We start from the raw sequence: 19,174 nt of genomic DNA on the forward strand, positions 1-19,174 counted from the left end.
TGACGCTGTACACAAAACAACACTGCGCTCACAAACACTGCTTTATTTGGCATTGCAGGCATGATGCACTGAAAATGAGACCAATCGACCAATCACCACAAATTATCTATCTATCTTTTTGCGTCACGCAAAGGAGGGGTTTGGAAAAATGAATCGTTGAGCGAATTGCTTGGGAGTCGTTGAGCAAGTAAGGTAAAAATAAATGCTTATTATAAGACAATGAAAGTGTTTTTTGACCTTGCATGCATGTCAACCTGTTGTTGGGGACTCCCAAAACCAAAATATGAACCTTTCATAACCAATAATAGGGGCACTTCAAATTATTTCAAATTCCAAGAAATTCAACTGAATTTTTATCTAGAAAAGCAAAGGCTGCTGACAGAGTCTTTGAATGATAGCCTGAAAAGTTAAAAAGTTTTTTTAAACAAACAGACAAAAAAAAACTTATAGGTTTACAGGCCTGATAGAATGATATATAGAACGATAGATGGATGGATGGATGGATAGATAGACAGATGGGTAGATGGATAGATGGATGGATAGAAGGATTGAACGATAGATAGATAGATAGATAGATAGATAGATAGATAGATAGATAGATAGATAGATAGATAGATAGATAGATAGATAGATAGATAGATAGATAGAAGGATTGAACGACAGAACAATAGAATGATAGATAGATAGAATGATAGAATGATAGAATGATAGAATGATAGAAGGATTGAACGACAGAACAATAGATAGATAGATAGATAGATAGATAGATAGATAGATAGATAGATAGATCGATAGATAGATAGATAGATAGATAGATAGATAGATAGATAGATAGATAGATAGATAGATTCAGAGATGTTCATTCAGAAAACATCAGGCCGTGTTTGCCTAAGCAGAACTAGTCCAGAGCACATCAGATACTCATTCAGAAAGCAACATTCACTCAAATTCACCGAAGCTCCCACAATACAGGAATATTACAACCACCGAGTGCTTCACTGAAGACCAACTTCACAACTGCAAAACTTTGGAGTACAACAGATTTCATGCCTTGAGAATCTAGGTCAAGAAATAGAGTGGCTTTGCTTTTCAGATGCAAAAACAGACCATTTTCTATCTTTCAAAATGATGACAAGCTATTAAAGGTTCAGCGGTGCGAGAAACGTGCTCGACTCTGGGCTCTGACTGAGTGTTTTACAGATGCAGGAGTAATTGATATGTGTGTGAGTGCAGTGACAGACGCTAAACACACACACACACACACTCACAGAGCTCCTGTCAGGCTGATCATCAGCAGGAGGCGGTGAACACTATTCACACGCAGAAGTTGTTTGCACGTGTGTCTGTGTGATTGTGCTTGCTGTGTTTGAGATACTTTGTGAAACTCCTTGATGAGACTGACAGATAGTACGTGTGCATTAATTAGCGAGGTGAGATGTAAACTGTTAAAGTGTCATTAAGACAAACTTCAGCACAAACAACATCCTGAGATCTTTAGAATTTTTCAGGGTGAAACTGATAAAAATGAACATAATTTAATGTATGATAGTGTGCCCTGACTACACAAATTTTTAGCAGATATATATAAACAAATATAGTATTTTATAGTCTCAAAATTATATAAAACTAAAATTATATATACAATGTATTAAAATATAATATGATATATAATATTATATACACTAATATATGTACTAATATATAATATAATATGTCTATACACAAATAAGAAAAATATGATTCAAAATGATTAAATTAGTATTATCAATTTTATATAATACAGTATATATTGTGTAATTATAATTCATAAATAAAAATTATATAACTTCTAATATATTATACAATATTAAAATAGCTTTTAGCAAATCATGCTTTAAGGCTGTACCATAAACTAAAGGCTTTTGGTTTTAATAAAAAAAATATATATATATATCTGCAGTATTTTGCAGAAGACTTAAAATACTTTAATACAAATAAAATCATTGAGGAGGCTGGGAAGTGTGCATTGTTAATGTGAAGGACGGGTGAAAATCTGAAGGGCTTTTTGCAAAGTTGTGTGCATGAGACAGACTATGAGTCACCGCTAAAACACATCTGAACAGACCATGCAGCAATTTATCACAGCTGGACCTGGTATTATGAGGGATATTAAGTACAATGGAGAGGATTGAGGGAAATGCTTCCAAAGAAAAGAGGTGAAAGCACTTGGGTAAATTGGGTACAAATTACAGCTCAAATCTTTGAAAAAGTCAGCTTTGGTTCTTTTCTAAACTAAGGGTTAGTGAAAGGAGGTGCTTTGCCTTCAGAAAATGGTATTCGTCCACCTCAGGAGGTCAAGCTGTAATTTTACATGTGCTGTAATAATATACTCCACAGCAAAAATCATGCAAAGTCCGTGGAAATTGAAAGAGATTATTCACTTCCTGACAAGCTGTAGAAAGTGTCAGAATTATGTTGATTGCTGTGTGTCACAATTTTTTGGAATAAAAGCAGCATTTTATGACATTCATTTTATATTTGACAAAGAATAATTTTAGTAGATTCTATTATTATTATTATTAATAATCTGAATTTTTGATTGAATTATTTTGTTTTTTTTAAACAGGTCTATACAGTTCTATTTATTTTTATTTCTGTTTTAATTTTAGTTTGAATTATTTTAGTACATCAAGTTACAAATTAGAAATGTTGCTTTGGAAGCAAGCTGAAATAAAAGTTCTTTTTATATTTTATTCTATTTTAGTTCATGTTTATTTTATGTAACAGTTTATAGTTATCTATATTATAACTCTGGTTTAACCAGTTTAACTAACATATGTAATCATCTTCTCCCCAAAGAATAAGAGTTTTGTTGCGATTACCAATTTGTACCCTATTTTTATGTAAAATGACAGTGAAAGAAACTGAGAGAAAAAAATATATACAATATATAATATAGAAAATTAATAAACAATCATATTTCAGTATGCAAATATAGGCAAGCACCGTAACAAAATAAGTCAAATGGAAATTTTCCAAATGTAATGCTACATTTCTATTTTAAGTTCCAGTATAGCTTAAAAAAAATTCAAAACAAAACACACAATACACATAAGACTGAAATGATCTACAAAACAACTTTTGAATGGAGTTTGTACAAGCTGTTTTTGTTAAATTAATTGCTTCAAGGTGTTGAAAAGAAGAAGAAAAAGAAGTTGCAAGTGCTGTAATGATGCATTCACACCCTGTCGAAATTACAGTAATTATGAGTTTCCAGTTAGTAAAAAAAGGTTCATTCATGTCTTCGTCAAACTTATAATTACAAGCTGGAAACTTTTTAATGAATTTTATGAAAGCTCTTCTCCCACTTGACCGTGGTCAAGCTTGCCAAAAAAAAAAAAAAAACCTTCCCAGAAACTGAAGCTCACAAGCCGCTGGTTACACAAGTGTTTATTGGTTCTTTTTAAATGGGCATGAAAAGAAAACTCACTGTATCTACTTTCTAAATGCATATTATAGATCTTATTGTGAACAATTCGTATGTGCATATGTTTAATTTTTTATTTTAATGGTTAATAAAAATGAATCCTCCAATCATTCAGTCTGCTTTAAGCTCCACCCCTGCTTTGATAATCCGCTATATTTTAAACAAATAATTTAATACTTTTATTAACTATTGACTAATTTATCATTGAATTTATCACTGCAGAAGCTTGCGTTCACAAAGAGGTACCAAATCTCTCTCACGGACCTTTTCCTGGACTGTGCCCATCTGGTGGAATGACCTCCCGATCTCAATTCGAACAGCTGAGTCTTTAGCCATTTTCAAAAACCATCTAAAGACACATCTTTTTCGCCTGCACCTCACCAACTAATACTAATACTAACACTTACCTATTATGTCTATCTATTATTAAAAAAAAAAAAAAAAACTAGCTACGTCTATTGTGCTGGACTAACTGAGACTTGTCATGGCACTTGTATACTGCTGCACTCTCGATGGTCTGACTGCTTCTATTGTTCTCATTTGTACGTCGCTTTGGATAAAAGCGTCTGCTAAATGATTAAATGTAAATGTAAATGTAAATCACTGAATAAGCACAAATCAAAACGGTCAGACAAATCAAAATAGTCAAACAAACGTTCAAAACCATATTCATCATAGTATTAAAACACACATACAGTGAGGAAAATAAATATTTGAACACCCTGCTATTTTGCAAGTTCTCCCACTTAGAAATCATGGAGGGGTCTGAAATTATCATCGTAGGTGCATGTCCACTGTGAGAGACATAATCTAAAAAAAAAAAATCCAGAAATCACAATGTATGATTTTTTAACTATTTATTTGTATGATACAGCTGCAAATAAGTATTTGAACACCTGTCTATCAGCTAGAATTCTGACCCTCAAAGACCTGTTAGTCTGCCTTTAAAATGTCCACCTCCACTCCATTTATTATCCTAAATTAGATGCACCTGTTTGAGGTCGTTAGCTGCATAAAGACACCTGTCCACCCCATACAATCAGTAAGAATCCAACTACTAACATGGCCAAGACCAAAGAGCTGTCCAAAGACACTAGAGACAAAATTGTACACCTCCACAAGGCTGGAAAGGGCTACGGGAAATTGCCAAGCAGCTTGGTGAAAAAGGTCCACTGTTGGAGCAATCATTAGAAAATGGAAGAAGCTAAACATGACTGTCAATCTCCCTCGAACTGGGGCTCCATGCAAGATCTCACCTCGTGGGGTCTCAATGATCCTAAGAAAGGTGAGAAATCAGCCCAGAACTACACGGGAGGAGCTGGTCAATGACCTGAAAAGAGCTGGGACCACCGCTTCCAAGGTTACTGTTGGTAATACACTAAGACGCCATGGTTTGAAATCATGCATGGCACGGAAGGTTCCCCTGCTTAAACCAGCACATGTCCAGGCCCGACTTAAGTTTGCCAATGACCATTTGGATGATCCAGAGGAGTCATGGGAGAAAGTCATGTGGTCAGATGAGACCAAAATAGAACTTTTGGTCATAATTCCACTAAACGTGTTTGGAGGAAGAAGAATGATGAGTACCATCCCAAGAACACCATCCCTACTGTGAAGCATGGGGTGGTAGCATCATGCTTTGGGGTGTTTTTCTGCACATGGGACAGGGCGACTGCACTGTATTAAGGAGAGGATGACCGGGGCCATGTATTGCAGATTTTGGGAACAACCTCCTTCCCTCAGTTAGAGCATTGAAGATGGGTCGAGGCTGGGTCTTCCAACATGACAATGACCAAGCACACAGCCAGGATAACCAAGGAGTGGCTCTGTAAGAAGCATATCAAGGTTCTGGCATGGCCTAGCCAGTCTCCAGACCTAAACCCAATAGAGAATCTTTGAGGGAGCTCAAAGCCAGAAACCTGACTGATCTAGAGAAGATCTGTGTGGAGGAGGGCCAAAATCCCTCCTGCAGTGTGTGCAAACCTGGTGAAAACTACAGGAAACGTTTGACCTCTGTAATTGCAAACAAAGGCTACTGTACCAAATATTAACATTGATTTTCTCAGGTGTTCAAATACTTATTTGCAGCTGTATCATACAAATAAATAGTTAAAAATCATACATTGTGATTTCTGGATTTTTTTTAGATTATGTCTCTCACAGTGGACATGCACCCACGATGACAATTTCAGACCCTCCATGATTTCTAAGTGGGAGAACTTGCAAAATAGCAGGGTGTTCAAATACTTATTTTCCTCACTGTATATGTCACAAAAATAACAATATAAAAATTCTATGTATATATATTCTTTAAATTTATTCAGAAATCACACAACAAATGAAACCTCAAAAATCAGTCAATTAGTCTGGTTGAAACTAGTGTGTGAAGTGTATGTTGAAATTTTTAATATAATATAATTTAATATAATATAATTTAATATTTAATATATTATATATATATATATGCATGTACTGTATATACTCTAGTTAATATTTCAATAATTTAACACATTCACATGTTCACGGTTGTCTGGTGTCAGTTACATGCAGGTAAAGTAATTAAAATATATATTTTTAAAATGTATTGTCAATTTTTATCGTAAAATTTGTTCATTTTAATTTGACAAATGTTAAAATAAAATATTGATTTAATATTACATGTGTTTATTTGAATATTTTTACTTTAAATTAATATTATGTATTATATTATATAATCATTATATTGTATTATATAATTAATATTATTATTATTATTATATGTTAATTCAATTTAATATTAACTTTAATTTTAATGTAAAACTATGAAGCAAATGAGAAAAAAAGAAGTTATTTTTATCTCCTAATTGTTTTTATCTCACATTTGCTTTTTTGTTGTCTTTTTCACCTTCACAGTCTGCGACCTTCTTTGTAACTTTCCGTCTATTTGTACTATTATGGCTATACTTTTTGGACTTTTTTAGACATGGTTTGTGATTTCATTGTTTTTATTTTTAAGTAATATTTTATCATTCATTTTACATTTTATACTAATTAATTGTTAGATTAAACAACACAAGTAACACCAAACTCACCATAGACGATCACTGTAGCCGTAGTGCTTCGTCTCTTAGCAACGATGTTCTTAGCGACGCAGGTGTAGTTAGCGGTGTCAGAAAGCCGCGCCTGTTTGATGATCAGGTTATGATCGATGGTGATGTAGAAATTCCGATCATCTGCAGGATCAATAATCTCTTCGTTCTTCAGCCATTCCACCTGCACAGAGACAGAGAGACGAGATGACATTAGTGAAATCCATATGGCTGCACCTGATGGGCCGTTCTGGGACACGTAATATCAGGACGTCCTCATGCAATATCTGCTCCGTACACGCATTCATCCGCCTATGCGTCTGAAATTATCAAACGTTTTAATTAGCTTCAAAGCTAACTCCTCAGGGCAGCACTGACTCAGAGCTTGAGCAATTTTGTAAAACGATAGCACACATTTTAGAAAAAGAACATTGTGGAGACATTAAAAGGAAATTGCATGCAGGCAAAAGACTTGTGAGGATATTTTTAGACAGAGTTTAATCACAAAAGTGGCCTGCCAATATCTTCATAAAACTTTGAGGCAGAAACAGGAAGTGGCTGCTGGTTTAGCTTAAAGAGCATCTCGAGGACGTCACAAAATCAAAGGAATTTGAACGGCAGACAGTTCAATACACATCTGACCCTTCACTAAGCCCCGCCCTAAATACATTAATGACCAATCACATCTCGACCAATCAACTGTTGCTGGCTGTCTTTTTCTTACAAATTTTTAATGCAAGTCTAAAGAGGATCTGCATATTTTGAATTTTACATAAATTATAAGATATACTACAATAAATAAATAAAATAAAAAATGATTTGCCTTCATTCAGAATAACAGTTTTTAATCAAATTAGTCAAAAAAAACTCTAAGCACATAAATATTGGATAAAATAGTCAATTTTAAGTGGATAATTTTTTAACAATGCAATGAAATACTGAATGAAACATGTATGTATATGTTTATATGTTACGTACCTGTATGTGAGTGTGTGTGTGTGTATGTTTATACACAGACACACTACCACCATTCAAAATAGTTCAAATTAATACTGTTATTAATTAAATCGATCAATTCCACAAAAATCTGAAGTAGCACAACTGTTTTCAGTATTGACAATAATAAGAAATGTTTCTTGAGCAGCAAATCATCATATTCCAATGATTTCTGAAGGATCGTGTGACACTGAAGGCTGGAGTAATGATGCTGAAAATTCAGCTTTGATCACAGTAATAATAAATATTAATAAATATTTGAATAAATATTCAAATAAAAATCAGCGATTTCAAATTGTAATAATATTTCACAATAATACGCATTGCTGCCTCAAAATTGGTCCGAAATGAGGTTTCTTACAGGGCGGTGTCATTATGCTGCCTAAAGTTTGGAACAGCCAAGTCAATGATGCCTTTAAATGCTGCCTAGTTAGGCAGCTCACTAGCTTTTACAACAGAGATTCTCCACACATATTTCTCCAAATGCAGAAACAGTTGAAAAGTCATTAGCCCTGCCGCTCAACAGGAAAGTAGCCTTCACATTACAAGCTCTTCACATATACATCTGATGCATTAACACTACAGCATGTCAATCAGGCGAGCGAGACGCAGACGTTTGTGTTTGCGTGTGTAAATGTGTCACAGCGGTGTACCTGGAGGATGCTGAGAGCTCGTCTGGAGGGAATAGGGTAAAAATATCACCCTCTCATTGGCTCAGCAGGAGGGAAACTCACCCAATCAGCTGCTCACGCACTCCAGCTGTGACAAACGCACCGCACACATTAGCACTCGCGCATGCATGCACACTTCCCTATGAATTTTACCTCATTACATCTGGCAAAGGTAACCCAACTCCCAGTTGTCAAACTAAACCCTCAGATTACTGAATTCGGTGCTATTGTCACCTCCACACACGCACACATCTTTCTGCAATAGCATTATCAGAAAATGAGCTCCTTCATATGGAAGCATATGTGTAGCTAAATTCAATTTGAAATGTATTATGCAAAATGGCAATGCAACATGTAAAATGGCAATATATTTCTGTACTTAAATTTACATTTTCCCATTCATATGTGCAACATTTAGTGCAAAATGAAAATTCACTTATATAATTTGAATTTGCCATTTTCTACACTAGTTTTAATATGCAAATTAAAAAAATATTTTAAAGCTTCATAAGTTGCAAAATTAAAATGAAAATGTATTACCCAAATTGATTAGATATGTTTAACATGTCCAAGCAAAAACTGTAGCAAAATGATCATTTAAATGCTGTTTTTCCTAAATGCATTTAGACTTAGGGGTAGGACACTTGGGATTGCATTTTCATCGTGATACCGCGTGATAATTGTAGCAAAATGCAATGAGAGTTTCAAAATGCATTCTGAGCCAAAGGTGCAGCAAAAGTGTAGCAAAATGGTGATTTAAATGTCTTTTATTTTTCTTAAATGCATTGACACTTACATATATGACGTTTGAATTATATAATTAAATTTTTATTTTGCACTAAATGTTGAACATATGAATGGGAAAATGCAAATTTAAATACAGAAATACAGTACATTGCCATTTTGCATATTACATTTCAAATTGAATTTTTCTACACATATGCTTCCGTACCTTCAGGGTCCCACGGTTTCACACACACACACACACACACACACACACACACGTTGGTATTTGTGGTTTACGGGGACTCTCCATAGGCGTAATGGTTTTTATACTGTACAAACTGTATGTGCTATTGCCCTACACCAACCCTACACTTAAACCTACCCCTTACAGGAAACATAGGCAGTGTCCTCATAAACCACCTTCAAATTGTAATACCTCTGCCATACCCATGTCATTAAACTTGAATGTGATAGTTGTTCTCAATATGCTTGTATTGTCATCCCGCTGTGCTTGTTAGAGAACCTGTTTCAAATATTCATCTACAACTCCGCCTGTTTCGAGCTCGGAAAACAGCGTACACGGTTCTGTAGATGTAAAACATGAGTGCACACGTACAACAGTGGGAAAAAAGGAGAAAAACTGCTGAATGTAAAATGAAGGATACGTGTTTCAGATTCTGCACTACTTATAGATCACTAAACAACTGTACTATAAGTAAATGAGCAATATTGTTCATGTGACCCCTTTTAATGGCCAGAGTTTTTATCGTTAACTATAGATTCAAACTAAAACTTAATAAATTCCATAAATTTTTAATATTTTATTTTCATTGCTTAAGTACTTATAAAATAAACATTAACTGAAATAAAATAAAATATTACTCCAGCTAGTTGCCAAGGCAACATTTATCAAGTACTAAAATAACAAAAAAAACTATATATATAGACATTATTTTTTTAATAAAATGATAATAATAATAATAAAAATGACAAAAGCTTCAACTAAAATAAAAATGAAAAGAGGAAATTTAAAAATAAAATCCAATTCAAGATATGAACCAAAACTATAATAATAAATACTGTAAATATATACCAAATATTGAGAAATTCACAAAAGCTTGTTCATTTTTCAATCCAAATTATCACTCAATTTGCAATGCTGATAAAAAAAAATTAAAAATAAATAAATTAAATGTATATATTAAATTAGACAATAATGTAAATAGATGCATTTTTACTAGTGGCCTCAGACATTTGGACCCCACAACACATGGACTACTAGTAAAAAGTTTGCATGCAGGTTTTGCATGAAATTAGTTTGTAACCCAGTGTTACTTTAGTATATTTTAGATATATTATTATAGTTTTTATATATATATATATATATATATACAGTATATATATATATTTTATTAAGTTTTAGTTTAATGATTTATTTAGTCATTTTAGTACGTAAACTTGCCTTGGCAGCTAGCTGAAATAAGTTTATAGTTAAGTTCATAAGTTTATAAACATGTTAGCATGATTTTATTTCAGTTAATGTTTATTTCAAGTAATATTTTTAATGGTTTTAGTATTAGTTTTAGTTCAGGATAATAATCATAAATTGTGTCTAAATAAGCTGTGCTTCAGTATGAATTACTTTACCAAGCTGAATTAAGGATGAGTTAGAGCAGATAATGAAAGAAAAGATGCCTGTACGTATGAGGACTACTTCAATACTGCTAAGCATCTAAACCATAAATTCTATCTGTGTTATTTCATAGCAGGCTAATGCTTGTTAAGCAGCATCAGAATTAAGGCTGAAAAAGTAATACACACCCCTAACCATAAAATGTAAACTTTGTTGTGGTTACTCATTCCATATCATTTGTGTTCCAGACATCAATGATTACTCAAATCATGTGTGCTGCTGTGGAGAGTTGTGCTGTTACATTAGTGATCAGACAGGCAATTTGATGTCTGACGGATGAGAAAATAGGCTAAAAATGACTTGAATTCAAGGAGAGGCCAGACCACTCATATTTTCTTCAGGAGACATAAGAATGTCGTTTTGATGACTTATTCTAAAAAACTCACTGAATAAAAGTGTGTCCAAACTTTGGACGAGTAGTGCACGCTCACCCGTGTGTAAACCGCATGTTTGTAGTGCTCTCTCTATGAGCGTGACTGACATTTGGTCCTTATCTCGTCCAGCCGTGTCTCTGTTAAGCTCACATTCGGCCCAATCACGGCTGTTTCTGGACGGCCTGATTTCTCTCTGCAGGGACTCGTCTGCTGATCAGGATGAAAGAGGCAGAGAGACGCTCTTCACGCACCTGCTCATTTTCTCCTCTTGGTGTTTACCGCCAGAACAGAGTTCCTGTGCCCACTGGGCAAACGCAGAATCAACAACCAAACACACACAAACAAACACACAGGTTGAAAGCAAAACCAATCGGGAAGTTTTGTGAAATATTTAAATATCTCTCAGATAATTGCTTTTTCTTCATGCCAGAATAGATGTGTGTGTTTATGCGTCCGTGTGTGTAGGTGATGGATATTTGATTTTTAAAATAAACACTCTCCTCCATCAAGAAGAAGTTTTTATTTAGGACGGAATATATTGATCTGAAGGTTGGGAAACTGGTGAATGTGTAAATGTGCACGTGTGCTTTTCTGAAGCTTTAAACAACATTAATGGCGTTACTTTGAAGTAGGGATGCACTGATACTGGTATCATGCCCAATACTGCGGTCCTGTACTCGATGTCCAGACAAAGAAACATCAATACCAGAACAAACAAAGAGCAGAATGGAGTTATTAGAGATTAAGGATGTCTGTGAAGTACATGTGTATAATTAATAATGTTAAATGTTCAATATTCACGCCTGTATAGTTGATGTGCGAGAGCTGATAAGCAGAGCACGCAGAGTATATTAAGCTTGTCTGAAAAAAATATCCCTTTCTCAGACACAACTGGAAAGTGTGTCGTTAGATCGGATGTGTCAAAAGCAAGTAAGTAAAACAATGCACAGGTTACTAAAGTTACTTGATGCAGTGAGAGAGAGCGAGGGAGAGTGCGTGCAGCTCTGTTGCATGATCTTGATTCCTGTTCACTCCATTAGCGCATGCATCATTTTGGATTAAAACTACATTGTAAATATAAAATAAACAAAAAAGTGAACTAGTAGCCTGTGTGAAATGTGCTAGGCTATACGCATCTCTCATTCTGCACCAATACGAATGTGGGCACACATATTTTGCTTGCTTGATGTTAAATGTATTGTATGAGTCGCTTTGGAATATAAGTCGCAGCATGTTTCAGATGATAAAAAACGCGACTTGTATTTTAGAAGATATGTTCACTGCTATTACTAGATTTACATTTACAAACATTTGTGAAAAAATGGGTCATTCAGTTCGTGAAATTTCATCCCTGTTAAATATTCAACGGTCACCTGTGGTGTTATTGGAAAGTGGAAGCGTTTAGGAACAGCAGCAGCAGAAGATCATGTAAAGTCACAGAGCAGGTTACTGTGTGCTGAATTAGCACGAAAGCGCAATTCCAAAATAGCGCAGAAATTTCTGCGGGTGATTTACTGACACTGTGCAAATTAAAGAACACAGATGCAACATCTCAAACAAATGCAATAACCCGAGTGCAGCACAAATTAGTGTAATCGCCAATAAACAGAGCCGATGCTCATCAGGTGAGGGTGATCTACTTATGACACAGGCGCAAAATAGTTTAAGACATGCTTTTTTGGGCGTTAAATATTGGCGCAAATACCAGTCATTTGATGACTGCAAACGTTAGTAAATCGCATTGCTCGATTTATTTTAACACTCCCCTCCCATAAATTTTCCATCTGAAAGGGAAACTAATACAAATGCATATGAATAAGGTCAGGCACAAAAATAACTGTGTCCATGCCTTTTCAGCGCTAATTCTTCATGCGCGTCTTTAGCAAATCTTGACAGTACTATTTTAACGCCAAAAGATGGTTTGCAGCACTGAAAAAAATGATTAATTGAATTTACTCAATTTATTTTATAATTTATTTTTGCTACATTTAAATAAACAAATTTAGTTGACTAACTTTCAATTTTTTTTTTTTATTTAAATGTAGCTAAAATAAATAGTTTGCAATCACTTGACTTAAAAAAATGTTGTACCATTTTTTTCAGTGTGTTAGTAAATCTGGCCCATGGTGCCACCAACGCTGTTGGCAAACTTCCACTGGCATTAACAAAAACTGTGAGGAGGGAGCTTTATGAATGAGTTTCCAGTTGCATGTAAGCCACACATCACCAAATACAATGCCAAACGTTGGATAAAGTAGTGTAAAGCAGCGGCCACTGGACTCTGGAGCAGTGGAAACCTGTTCGGTCGAGGGTCGAATCACATTACCTGCCTGACTGCATTGTGCCAACTGTAAAGCTTGATGGAGGAGTGATAATGGCATAATGGTGATTAGGGCTGTTTTTCAGGAGTTCACTCTTAAAAATAAAAGTGCTTAAAAGGGTCATCACAGCGATGCCATATAAGAACCATTTTTGGTTCTACAAAGAACCATTCAGTCAAAGGTTCTTTAAAGAACCATCTCTTTCTTACCTTTTTATAATCTGAAGAACCTTCTTTCGCCACAAAGAACCTTTTGTGAAACAGAAAGGATTTATACAAGGATGGGTGCACAGAAAGCTAGACAGACATATAGATGTCATAAGATGTAACAAATTAAGCAATTCAGTAAGCTATTTCTCTTTCTGTCATTCCATTTCAGATTCCAATTACTGTCCTGTGTGTCACGGCCAATTCAATTCAAATTCACTCTCATGAATTGAAAGGGAGACGATTCTTCAATTCTGAATTTTGCATCCTGGAATGAAGGTATTTGAAGACTATCAGTGAAATCTGAGGTTGTTTTATTCTCCCATATAAACACACACGCTGCCAGCAATACCACAGAAATCTCATTTAAATATTTGCTGAAGATCTTCTCCGCAGAACTCCAGGTGTGCGAGGCCCAAAAACACAATAACACCTCTAATTCGGAAGTGTCCTAAACCTTTTTAAACCCACATCTCTTCAGAAAGGAAAGCTGCGTCCTTTCATGAGCTCTGAAGATTGCACACAGTCTTGTTGTGGATTCAAGTAAGCGGCGTCGAGCCCTCGCAATCAAGGAACACTCCATAGGGGAAATGAAGTGGGTGGCTGTGATATATAGGCTTCAGTGAAGGTACATGAAGCTGAGCTCCCAGCAGAGGCCTGTAAGAACTCACCAACGCCACTGAAGAGCTCTACATCTGTGCAAAGTGGGCTATCGTGAATTATGCAGCGCATTCAGCGATCGTGCTGATGATCAGCGTGTGCAGCGCAGCTACTGTAATCTCACACACCTGAACCGCTTCATTCAGCAATGCTGTGGAAGTCTTCATGCAGAAGACTGAAGAAACTGATGGAGAGTTTGGGTGTAATGAGAGGAATAATCCACCTCGGCTACGACTTCCACCTAGATTATGTAAAATGCATGATATTTGCCTTGCACTCAGTATAGAAGTGCTAGTATAGAAGATGAAATATTAAGCACAACACAAGGATGGAAAATGCAAGCTTTCATCTGCATCTAAGCTTGCCAATCCGAATGACAGAACTAGCCAATCATAACTGAACACAGTAGTGGTAGCATAGGTGTAGTGAAAAAAACATATTTACTAATTTATATCATATTTTATATCACATTTAAAATAGATATTTATATTAGTATCAAGCCAAAAAGGCATAAATAAATAAATGAATATTACAATGAAGAATTTTAAGCAAAAACTAAATAAATAAAAAATGCATATTTACATATATGCATATTATTATTATTATTTAGGGTTGGCAAGATTTGATCAAAAATACAGTGTGCTGAACAGAAATACACCTTTAATAGTTGAGTATATTTACAGTGCAAACCTTTAATGAACTATGAGGGCAATTTTTTTTTACAAATTTTACACAATTATATATATATATATATATATATATATATATATATATAAACCTTCAATAATCGTAATCAAGGTAAAGTGTTCAGTTAATCGAGGTTTTGATTTTAGGTCATATCGCCCAGCCCTATCACCAAGACTGTATTTATTTGATCAAAAATACATTAAACTGAACTGAAATATTACGAAATATTATCACAATTTTAAATTACTGTTTTCTTTTGTAATGTATTTTAAAATGTAATTTATTTATGATGCAAAGCTGAATTTTCAGCATCACTCTAGCCTTCAGTGTCACGTTTGTTCAGAAATCATTCTAATATGCTGATTTGCTGCTCAAGAAATATTTCTTATTATTAGCAATGTTGAAAACAGTTGAGGAAATTGTGATACATTTTTTTTCTGGATTCTTTGATGAAAGGAAAGAATACAAATAACAGCAATTAACTGAAATCTTGATGTATGATAAATAAAAGAAAAAATCCTACTGACCCCAAACCTTTGAATTGTTGTGTATATTATCTGCAGACTTGTGTCCAATTTGACATCTGAGTTCACAGCAAACCTTTCTATCTCTCTATAGAATAAACATAGCCACATCAGTGTTCATCCTGCAGGTGTCAATATTCAGACTGTATTTTGACATCTAATAAAACTCTAGCAGTGGAGGATATGAAGCACAAGCCAATGCTGTTATTACGTACACCTGGAATTTACTCTCACCTTGAGCTCAAACAAGCACAGTAGATGAAACGCGCACACGCACACGCACACACACACACACACACACACACACACACACACAGCCTGTGTTTCATGGAAGAAAGAAAGTCATACAAGCTGGGAATGACAAGAGGGTGAATAAATTATGACAGATTTTTCATTTTAGTGAAAATTTCACTCTTTTATTTGTGAACTATGCCTTTATGCTTTTCTTAGTTTGATCTGCTACAGTATCTCTTCTGAATTAATCGTGATAAATCATATTGGATCATCTGGAAATAATGTGTTTTCATGCCAGGCCACATTGAGCTGATTTCTTTTGTATCTACAGAAAGAAAGATAGTAAAAGTAGAATCAGTTTATGTCTCTTTCATCTTTTTGTGATCAGACGCCCCGGCTGACAGCCTCCTCCAGCAGTGTCGTCTGCAGGCCGAGGTGTGTGTGTGTGTGTGTGTGTGTGTCACACAGATATTTGAGGAACGCTGTGAAAAGATTTTTCTATTTTCACAGAGAACAGACAGAGAGATCCGCCCTGGAATTCTCTCAGCTGGATGAACTCTTTTCATGAACTTCTTAGAGAAACAAAACATTCATTCAAACATCACTGGGAAATGAATCCTACTATTACCAAAAATGACATGCAGAAATATATGAAAGGAAAATTATTTAAATCCAGAAGCATTTTTTCCCATAACCCTGGAATATTAATATTATGGAATATTATTACAATGTAAAATAACTAATTTTACTAAGTTTTCTAATGTAATATATTTTAAAATGTAATTTATTCCTGTGATCAAAGCTGAATTTTCAGCATCATTGCTCCAGTCTTCAGTGTCACATGATCCTGCAGAAATCATTCTAATATGCTGATTTGCTGCTCTTAGTATCATCAATGTTGAAAACAGCTCAACTGGCTACCAGGTCAACTTTAATTTGTATAACTTGTAGACCAGCAAACGGTCTACCTAAACCTAAAGCCAGGACTCTTGAAAAACCAACTATTTGAATGTATACAAAATCCAACAGTGACTATGTGTTTAACAAATGTATTTAATTTCTGTTTTATTATGGTACAACCCGAATTCCGGAAATGTTGGGACGTTTTAAATTTGAATCAAATGAAAACTAAAAGACTTTCAAATCACATGAGCCAATATTTTATTCACAATAGAACATAGAGAACATAACAAATGTTTAAACTGAGATATTTTACACTTTTATCCACTAAATGAGCTCAAATTTGATGCCTGCTGCAGGTCTCAAAAAAGTTGGCACGGGGGCAACAAAGGCCTGAAAAAGTAAGAAATTTTGAAAAGATTCAGCTGGGAGAACATCTAGCAACTAATTAAGTTAATTGACATCAGGTCTGCAACATAAAAGCGATGTCTTAGAGAGGCAGAGTCTCTAAGAAGTAAAGATGGGCAGAGGCTCTCCAATCTGTGAAAGAGTTCGTAAAAAGATTGTGGAATACTTTAAAAACAACGTTCCTTAACATCAAATTGCAAAGGCTTTGCAAATCTCATCATCTACAGTGCATGACATCATCAAAAGATTCAGAGAAACTGGAGAAATCTCTTTGCGTAAGGGACAAGGCTGAAGACCTTTGTTGGATGCCCGTGGTCTTCAGGCCCTCAGACGACACTGCATCACTCATCTGCATGATTCTGTCATTGACATTACTAAATGGGCCCAGGAATACTTCCAGAAACCACTGTTGGTAAACACAATCCGCCGTGCCATCTGCAGATGCCAACTAAAGCTCTATCATGCAAAAAGGAAGCCATATGTGAACATGGTCCAGAAGCGCCGTCGTGTCCTGTGGGCCAAGGCTCATTTAAGATGGACTGTTTCAAAGTGGAAAAGTATTCTATGGTCAGATGAGTCCAAATTTGACATTCTTGTTGGAAATCATGGACGCCGTGTCCTCCGGGCTAAAGAGGAAGGAGACCTTCCAGCGTGTTATCAGCGTTCAGTTCAAAAGCCAACATCTCTGATGGTATGGGGGTGCATAAGTGCATACAGTATGGGCAGCTTGCATGTTTTGGAAGGCACTATGAATGCTGAAAGGTATATAAAGGTTTTAGAGCAACATATGCCCTCCAGACAACGTGTATTTCAGCAGGATAATGCAAAACCACATATACCCCCTTTCCACCAGCAGGAACCAGGTGCTAGTTCAGAGCCAGTGCTATTGCCGGTTCTTAGTTGGTTCAACTGGCAAGCCCTTTAAGAACTGGTTGCTTTTCCACAGGCTAGAGAGCCAATACAGAGCCAGGTCTTACGTCACAATACGTTTCATGTTTCATTTCACTAGCGCGGCCACGGCAGTGCCAAACACAACAGATTTGTTCAAGGTGCATCGGCGCCACGCAGACAAATCGATCGATCGATCGACACACAACACACTAAAGCACCGCGAGAGCGATCCAGAAGCATAAAGAGCCGTCTGCTTTCCAGTCGTTACCCCAGCACCCCGATGCCTCGCACTGACCGGTCCACGCAGCGCCGATCCATCCCGAACAAGCCTAAACAAACTATCAACAATGGCGGACATTGCGTTGCTATTGATGTTCATGGCTTTGCGAACCTACATCGGCATCCAAACACGTCGAATCCAACGTGTTCGTGTTTAGCTGCTATTTCAAATATGGCGGTCCAAAGTTTCTGTTCGTCTTGTTGGTCACGGTAACCCCGTCCCCAGCCCCTGACGCAAGCGGTTCTTCCTTCTAGCCCAGCAATGTTTTGGTGCTACTTACGAACCGCTTTTCCTGGTTCAGAGCTGGTGCTTTGGGTGTCGAAAGACAAAGAACCAGTTTGAAACTAGGCTCTGGCTCCGAACTAGCACTGGAACTGCCTTGGTGGAAAGGGAGTAATACTGCAGCTATTACAACAGCATGACTTCGTAGTAGAAGAGTCCGGGTGCTGACCTGCCTGCAGTCCAGATCTTTCACCTATACAGAACATTTGGCAAATCATTAAACGAAGAATATGTCAAAGATGACCACGAACTCTTCAGCAGCTGGAAACCTATATCAGGCAAGAATGGGACCAAATTCCAACATCAAAACTCCAGAAACTCATAACCTTGATGCCCAGATGTCTTCAAACTGTTTTGAAAAGAAGAGGAGATGCTACACCATGGTAAACATGCCTGTAGCAGGCATCAAATTTGAAATTAACCATTTGTGCATAAAATTGTAAAATTTCTCAGTTTAAACATTTGTTATGTTATCTATGTTCTACTGTGAATAAAATATTGGCTCATGTGATTTGAAAGTCTTTTAGTTTTCATTTAATTCAAATTTTAAAAACCGTCCCAACATTTGTGTAATATATTTGTGTTTCTGTATTTATTGTGTTTCTATAATCATCTGTGTCAGTAGATTACTAGTGTAACAACCACTCAGCACTCTCAAACACACTAAACTGACATGATAACAACATTATACAAACACCACACACACACACACACACACACACACACACACACACACACACACACAGTAAGTCTGTGTTATTGACTGCTTGGCATTAGCAGTCTCATT

General features: G+C 35.8%; 1 protein-coding gene across 4 annotated transcripts in view; it reads right to left on the minus strand.

Moving 5' to 3' along the window:
- unc5ca (unc-5 netrin receptor Ca) overlaps positions 1-19,174 on the minus strand; it is a 148,695-nt gene that overhangs the window by 43,801 nt on the left and 85,720 nt on the right. For all 4 annotated transcript variants that reach the window (XM_058777217.1, XM_058777218.1, XM_058777215.1 and 1 more), the window contains one exon: positions 6,538-6,718. In XM_058777217.1, the coding sequence (XP_058633200.1) occupies positions 6,538-6,718 (181 nt within the window). The remainder of the gene's footprint in view (positions 1-6,537; positions 6,719-19,174) is intronic.

Source organism: Onychostoma macrolepis, chromosome 05 (assembly GCF_012432095.1).
Source record: "Onychostoma macrolepis isolate SWU-2019 chromosome 05, ASM1243209v1, whole genome shotgun sequence".
NCBI classification, from domain to species: Eukaryota; Metazoa; Chordata; class Actinopteri; order Cypriniformes; family Cyprinidae; genus Onychostoma; species Onychostoma macrolepis.